At 46.4% G+C, this 8002-nt stretch overlaps 1 protein-coding gene and 1 long non-coding RNA gene across 2 annotated transcripts in view; both read left to right on the top strand.

Annotated features, from left to right (window-relative positions):
• Positions 1 to 13: 13 nt before the first annotated feature.
• Positions 14 to 2869, top strand: FUT4 (fucosyltransferase 4; the record flags this gene model as incomplete). The annotated part of the gene is made up of 1 exon (XM_040489111.1): positions 14 to 2869. A coding segment is annotated over one exon (1191 nt), but the record flags the coding sequence as incomplete, so codon positions are not given.
• Positions 2870 to 6274: 3405 nt separating this feature from the next.
• LOC121039436 (uncharacterized) overlaps positions 6275 to 8002 on the top strand; it is a 19439-nt gene continuing 17711 nt past the window's right edge. The window contains exon 1 of the long non-coding RNA XR_005794794.1: positions 6275 to 6733. This is a non-coding gene — a long non-coding RNA (uncharacterized LOC121039436). The remainder of the gene's footprint in view (positions 6734 to 8002) is intronic.

The following is an 8002-nucleotide window of genomic DNA, read 5'->3' on the forward strand; positions in this document are numbered from 1 at the left end:
GGGGGCGCCGTGGGGCCGGGAGGCCGGCCGGCGCTTCGGGCGGCGCCGGGGCCGGGGGCTTCTGCCGAGCGCCTCCGCGCTGGCGGCGGCCGGCCTGCTGTGCACCGCTCTGGCCGCCTTCTGCTGCTGGAGGCAGCTGCCGCCGCTGCCCTGGGCATCCTCCGCCCCGCCGCGGCCGGTGGCCGTGCTGCTGTGGTGGGAACCCTTCGCGGGGCGCGACAGCGGCGCGAGGCCGCCCCCGGACTGCTGGCTGCGCTTCAACATCAGCGGCTGCCGCCTGCTCACCGACCGTGCGGCCTATGGGGAGGCCCAGGCGGTGCTTTTCCACCACCGTGACCTCGTGAAGGAACCCCGTGACTGGCCCCCGCCCTGGGGCGCCCCGGTGCGCGGGGCAGATGAGCTGGAGTTGCGGGTGTTGGACGACGAGGAGGCGGTGGCCGCCGGAGCCCTGGCCACCTCGGGCCTCAGGCCCCCGGGCCAGCGCTGGGTGTGGATGAACTTCGAGTCGCCCTCCCACTCCCCGGGCTTGCGGAACCTGGCGGGGAACCTCTTCAACTGGACCCTCTCCTACAGGGCCGACTCGGACGTCTTCGTGCCTTACGGGTACCTCTACCCCAGGACCCATCCCAGCGACCAGCCGCTAGGCCTGGCCCCGCCGCTGGCCCGGAAACGGGGGCTGGTGGCCTGGGTGGTGAGCAACTGGGATGAGCGCCAGGCCCGGGTCCGGTACTACCACCAGCTGAGCCAGCATGTGTCGGTGGACGTGTTCGGCAGGAGCGGGCCTGGCCGGCCGGTGCCCAGCATTGGCCTTCTGCACACAGTGGCCCGCTACAAGTTCTACCTGGCCTTTGAGAACTCGCAGCACCTGGATTACATCACCGAGAAGCTCTGGCGCAACGCGTTGCTGGCCGGGGCCGTGCCCGTGGTGCTGGGCCCCGACCGTGCCAATTATGAACGCTTCATGCCCCGCGGTGCCTTCATCCACGTAGACGACTTCCCTAGTGCCTCCTCCCTGGCTGCCTACCTGCTCTTCCTCGACCGAAACCCAGCGGTCTACCGTCGCTACTTCAGCTGGCGCAGGAGCTACGCCGTGCACATCACCTCCTTCTGGGACGAGCCTTGGTGCCGGGCCTGCCAGGCTGTGCAGAGCGCTGGGGACCGGCCCAAGAGCATACGCAATTTGGCTCGCTGGTTTGAGCGGTGAAACCCTGGTGTGACCCAGGGAGGTCAGATCGTCAACTTTTGACCCTCAGCTGCGCATCTCCTTGGCTGGTCGATTTTTCCAAACACCCGTTTTTACTCTACGGGGGAAAGGTGATTTACCAATTAATATGATTCAGCATAAAGACTGGGTAGGAAGGATCCCTGGTTCTCATGGTTTTGTTTTTTTTGTTTGTTTGGTTTTTTGGTTTTTTTTTTTTGCACAGCTAGCAGTTGGGCTCTGTCTGCTGTAGGTGGGCATCAGTGTTCACCGGTGAAGAAGGGAGCCCTCCGTCACCTTGTAACCAGGATGAGGTGAAACAGTAGCTTAACTACCAGAAGCCTTTGAGTCAGTTGCTCTTTTTTTCCTCATCTGTCACAGGCTATATAGGTGGCCTGTGCTGAATCCAAATCCATACACACTGCTCCTTGACTCACATTGCACTGGGCGAATGTGTAGCAAGCCCCCCGTTCCAGAAGGAGCCTTGTTGCAGAATAGTGAAAGGACTGTGGCCACAAGTGGGTCTCATGACTTCCTCAAAGTCTCATCACCTAAAAAACGGTGAGGAGGGTGGTCCAATGATCCGTGGACTGTTCCTTAACAAGTACTGTTTGTTCCCCTGCCGTATGAGTACAAAGACGATGCTAGATTGCCCTTGGGGAAGAGTTAGGATGAATATACAGGTGTACCTCACTTTACACACACGTATTTTTGAAACACTGCTTTTAAATCAAATCCCCAATTCACTGCTTTAGGAGAGGTCAGTGTTTAATGCAATCCTCTGGAGAATCCCTTTACAATGTGAATAAGCATCTCCTAACTTATTTCCTCTGTGTCTGTTTTTCTATAACCAAAATTTTTAAAAAGTGTATTAAAATTAGAGATGTGAAAAAAGCAGAAGCGACCTTCTTCTCCCCTCTGTCCAGAAAACCAGCCCGTGTTTACCAACAGAAGAGAAGGAAGCCTCAGTGCCACTTTCCACACAGTTATTTGTTTGTATCGTTTTACTGGACAGGAGAATTAAGCAGGAACGTACTGCCCGACGTACCTGTCTGCAGGACAGAGAAAGAGATCGTACCTCAATATGGAATCATGGCAAAAGGAAAAAAGTTTCATGGTGTCTATTAGTGGCAGTTTTTGTTTCCGTCAGTTTTCAGTTAAATGTTTAATTGCTAGGGAATAGAACTAAATTAGTGCCTGCAATGAGCCGTGGTTGTTTGTTAAAATATAAATCTGCCATTCTCCCCGGGGCCGGCTGGTTCCCCTCCTAGTCTGCATAGTAGTACTTACGGTATGGCCTCCCATTTCTAGTGCCCTTGAGCCTGTGCCGTGGACCAACTTTGAAAATGGTATGCATTGACTTGAAAAGGTGAACGAGCAGCATATTTACTAGGAGTGACTGCGTGCCTCCTCTGTGCCAAACGCTGGGCTTGGGGTGCCAGGAGAGACACACAAATGTGTAAGGCGAGGTCCTTTTCTTGAAGGCTATTAGAATCTGCCCTTGCCAACAGGTAAAATAGAACTTTGATCAGTCAGTCGGCAGAACCTACTTGTTTAAAGTGACATTCTTTAATACAGGCCATAGGTCAGTTATTAGAAAACCAGTTGATTTATAGCCTCAAATAATGGTTTATTTTTCTCTTTGACTTATTACAATAAGGACCTTCAGTGACTGATTATTGTGAGTATGGGCTAAGATTAACTAGGTTTATATAAAGTTGTGCTGTAAACTGTAATTTTGCTTTTGATTAGGGCAGTTAGCTGAATCATTAAGTTTTATCTCTACAAGTATTCATTGCAGACTCACTTAAAAAGTTCACTGAAATCCAGGCGCTTCAATTTTTTTTCCTTAAAAGGAGAAATTAAAGCCCATAGATAACATTTCCTTATTAAAATATTATAGTGTGGGCGGAATTACCAAGTATCAGTCAGCCAATAAAGAAAAAGAAAAATTCTCTTCTTATAATGAGTATTTATGAAAGATTGGCAAGTGATCTTGGGGTTCCTGGGAATGTAGATGGGCAGTGGGAGAGTGGATTTTGAAGGTACTCTGGCTTGAATTCCAGCTGTGTGACCTCTGCAAGTTAGTAATCACCTTGAAGGGCACCTGGGTGGCTCAGTCAGTCAAGCCTCTGACTCTTGATTTCGGCTCAGGTCATGATCTCTTGGTAGTGAGATCAAGCCCTGTGTCTGGCCCTTACTGGGCATGGAACCGGCTTAAGATTCTCTCTCCCCGTCTCTCTGACCCTCCCCTGCTTGCACTTGCTTTCTCTCTCTAAAATAATAATAACAACAACAACCTCGAGCCTCAGATTCCTTATCTGTAAGATGGGGAGGGAAAATACTTCATAGCTCACTGTGAGCTTTGTGGGAACTAAAATAAGTAAAGGGGCCTAACACATAGCAATCACTCAATTGGTAAGAGACAGATTTTTTTTTTTCCTTTTTTGTTGTAGTGACTTCCAGGTGCCTCCATATCGATTTGTATGTCTAAATTTAAATCTCAACATGTGTTTCAGGATATATCTCAAATAAAAAGGAAGGGGCCTCATATTGTATATTTCAAGTGTATTCCTAAAGCTAAACGCTATTATTTCGAGAATCATCATTGCTATTCAGATTGAGCTTGAATTTGCAGGCTAGGAGGAAACACCTATTCTTTCTTTGAAAGACAAATTGTTAAGTTATATTGTTACATGAGTATTATTTTGCTGATGTTCTTAGTTACAGTAAATCTTGTTAAAACTAAGCACATATTTATTGAATATTTAGCGTAAGGAAGGTATAATTGCATTTTTATTTGTGTGCAAATTTTGGGTCTAGAACAGCCAGAATAGTTTTTGAGGCTGATTTCATCAAAGAGTAAGAGAAATATGTCCATTGCTCATTTTATGTTATTTTTCACATCATTCTAAACTGAGTAGGTTAAAATTTCATATCTGATAATATAAAAATGCATCATATATATTTAAAAATGTCTTTTCTATGATCATCATGCCCCATCCCCCCTTGAAGGCATAAACTGTACTTTCAAGTTTATTACAAATTGAATATTTTTAGCACTTGATGACTCTAATGATATGATTGTGCCTGGAATGATACTGGGATCGGGAAGACAGTGTGACTGGCTTTCAGCGTCCACACTCGTTTCCGGTGTCCAAGCCCTTCCCTGGCGGTAAGTTAGAAGAGACAGGGTGGCTTCATGGAAAGAGTTTGCAACTGGGAGTCAGAACCTGGGTGTGTTGCTGCCACTTTCTGCCCCTGCTGTCCTGATCAGGCGAGTTACTTACACTCTCTGGGTTTTAGCTTCCTCCTTTATAATGCACAAATGCCCCTAGAGAATGAGGGTTACGTGGGACGACGTGTCCCACAGTGCTTTGTACATTGTGAAGTGCTGTACGGTTACAGTGTGCTCTAAGTTTTCAAAGTTCTAGAGCAGGATGAAAACACTTCTGTCTGTAAAGGGCCGGGGTAAATATTTCAGGCTTTGCAGGCCATACAGTTTCTGCTGCCGCTAAACTCTGCCGATGCAGCACAAAAACAGCCTTTGGCAATATGTAAACAGATGGGGTACCTGGATTTGGCCGTAGTCAGTCAACTCTGTGCTAGACATTTAGATGTCTGGGGAATTTGAGAACCTACCTGATGGGTGTTTCTTAAAAGGGATTTGAGAATTGGAATTTAAGAATTGTGGAGATAGACCCTCCTCGGTTCCTAGATCAGCTTGGCAACTTTCGCTAATTGTCTCACCTTGGGTACGTTATTTAAACTTTCTGTGCTTTGGCATCTCTAATGAAAGGTAATCATCTATGGTTGACAGAGGTGTTGGGGGAATTAGATGAGACACAAAGTACTCAGTACGGTGTCTGGCACATAGGAAGCACCTGGAAGATGTTAGCTATGATTATCACCATTCCATTTTATAGAGGAAGTCGCGGTCCAGACATCTGAAGGACCTGCTGGAGGTTACAGTAGTAGAGGCAGGACCAGCCGTGCTTGAGCAAGTCACAACCCCTTGGAGCCTCTGTCACTTGAACTGCAGAATGGGGGAGGGGGGGTTGGACATCTTCTCTTGGGACCTTCTAGTTTCACTTGCCATCGTTCTACCAACTGGCACCCCACAGTTTAAAGAACTAATTCACCTCCCCAGGTACCTTCCTTGTAGTCTGGAAATGACTTCCTACCCAGCAGCAATAAACTGGAAGAAAACCAGGCACCAGAAAGGGAGACTCTGATTTAGCATTATATATATGTGTGTGTGTGTGTGTGTATGTGTGTGTGTGTTTTAAAGTGTCACATGCCTTAGATAGGAGGGAAGGGAGCCAAGTTCTTGGTAATTAGTATGGTGAATAATCGCATTACGTTTCAAGTCCTTTTTGGATGTATCTCAGGGACTTTTATGCTACCCATTCTTGAAGCAAATCAAGTATTTATGTACGCGTGTTCAGATTGTTTTGACAAAGTGATTAAAGTGTTACCATGGAAAATGACTCCTTGTTTATGATGTGTCTCCTCCAGGCACTAATGTGTCCCACCATGACACGTGGGGGTGTTTCTTGGTTGAGGGGTTCCTGTTAAGTTCGTCAGTCCTAGATTGGTAACTAAAATGTGATGCGTTTGTCTCTTCCGAGTGGCGCGAGGTCTGATTCCAGCTCATCCTCTTGCCTTTCTTGCCTGGCTTCTTTACTTTAACCCGGTGACTTGTCTCCAAGGGCAGAAGTAGTGTATTCCTTGCTCTCCTTCCAATTTATTTTATTAACTGCTCCAACACACTCTCTGTACCGTCTTTACTTCCTGTCCAGTAGACCAAATAATGCCATTTTATTTTATTTTTTATTTATTTTTATTTTTTTTAATTTTTTTTTTCAACGTTCATTTACTTTTGGGACAGAGAGAGACAGAGCATGAACGGGGGAGGGGCAGAGAGAGAGGGAGACACAGAATCGGAAACAGGCTCCAGGCTCTGAGCCATCAGCCCAGAGCCCGACGCGGGGCTCGAACTCACGGACTGCGAGATCGTGACCTGAGCCGAAGTCGGACGCTCAACCGACTGAGCCACCCAGGCGCCCCAATAATGCCATTTTAAAAGAGGCAGAACAAAGACTGGGAACATGATGGCGGGCAGACGCATCCTTCTTCAACTAACATTCAAATTATTGAAAAGGGGAAAAACAGTGAGTATTTTCTCTCCTTCCCTTTCCCCAGCACACACACACACACACACACACACTGACATGCTCATTTCAGTACAGATTGTTGAAACCGATGATGGCCAGCTGAGGGTAGGAGCAGACGGGACAAGAAAAGAAGATTCCATAGTGAGTACTCCATCACGAATCGTGAATGAGTGAAAGGCGTGCACTATAGGACAGCTGGTGAATATGCATGGGGAGGGAAGAGGAAACAGAGAAGCAAAGACGTTGGGGTAAACAGGTAGGACGTGTTTGAAGAGAAAGTGAGAAGAGCAGATAGGAAGGAGAGGGAAGATCAGGGTTAAATGACCTGGAAAGAGGCAGGATCAGGGAGGAGCATGTGCACAGAGAATGAGGGAGTAGTGAAGAACCTGCCATTTTGTGGACTGTTCTGAAAAGGAACCTTTGTTCCAACTTGAAATGCAGCATCTGTTGGTGCTGATGGGAAGTGAAATCAAGAAGTCTGAACTCACGGACAGGGAAAGTCAGGACCTTAACAAGGAATACACTAACATTTCAGCAGATCTATAAAACTGTCCCCTGATGACAAGAGATTCTTGAACTCTTATGAATGCTTCTTTTTTATCTTGGAGAACTTAGTCATTGCTGCTTTTTTTTTTTTGTTTTGTTTTTTTGTTTTCTTAATTCCCAGTTGGTGTACTTCAACTGTACTCAGCATCGACTTTTAGAGAAATTTATTATTTTTTTTTATGGAGCCACAATAACCAATAGACTCCTTTGAAGAAGAGTCAGAGGAAAATAAAAGACTTAATACATTTGATAGACTTACTAGTTTCATACAGAATAATTTTAAATATAAAACTATTTAACTTGTGAAGGATTGGATTTTGGAGATCTTCAAATTCACGTTTTCAAAAATTACTGAATTTTGGGATACCTGGATAGCTCGGTCGGTTGAGTGTCTAACTTCAGCTCAGATCATGATCTCACAGTTCAGTTCATGGGTTTGAGCCCTGTGCAGACAGCGAGGAGCCTGCTTGGGATTTTCTGTCTCGCTTTCTCTCTGTCCCTCCCCCAGCCCCCAATCTCTCCCTCAAAGATAAATAAACATTAAAAATTTTTTTCTGTGTGTGTCTCTCTCTGTCCCTTCCCCACTCATGCTCTCTCTCTCAAAAATAAATAAACGTTAAAAAATGAAAAAGGGGGCACCTGGGTGGCTCAGTCGGTTGAGCATCCAACTTCGGCTCAGGTTGTGATCTCACAGTTCGTGGGTTCGAGCCCCGCATCGGGCTCTGCTGACAGCTCAGAGCCTGTAGCCTGCTTCGGATTCTGTGTGTCTCTCTCTGCCCCCTCCCTGCTCGTGCTCTCTGTCTCTCAAAAATAAATAAACGTTAAAAAATTTTTTTAAAATTTTTTAATTACTGAATTTTATCTAAATATACTAAAAAACATTGCCCTGTTAGATCATGAGTGTTAAAAATTTTAATCTGAATTATTTTAAGAGGGGGGAGAAATGGACTATTCAACAACAATTAACGAACATTTCTTTTTTAAAAAAATGTTTATTTTTGAGAAACAGCACGAGCAGGGGAGGGGCAGAGAGAGAGGGAGACAGAGGATTGGAAGCAGGCTCAGCACTGATAGCACA

Source organism: Herpailurus yagouaroundi, unplaced genomic scaffold (genome assembly GCF_014898765.1).
Source record: "Herpailurus yagouaroundi ecotype Mexico unplaced genomic scaffold, PumYag 180, whole genome shotgun sequence".
In the NCBI taxonomy this organism is placed as follows: Eukaryota; Metazoa; Chordata; class Mammalia; order Carnivora; family Felidae; genus Herpailurus; species Herpailurus yagouaroundi.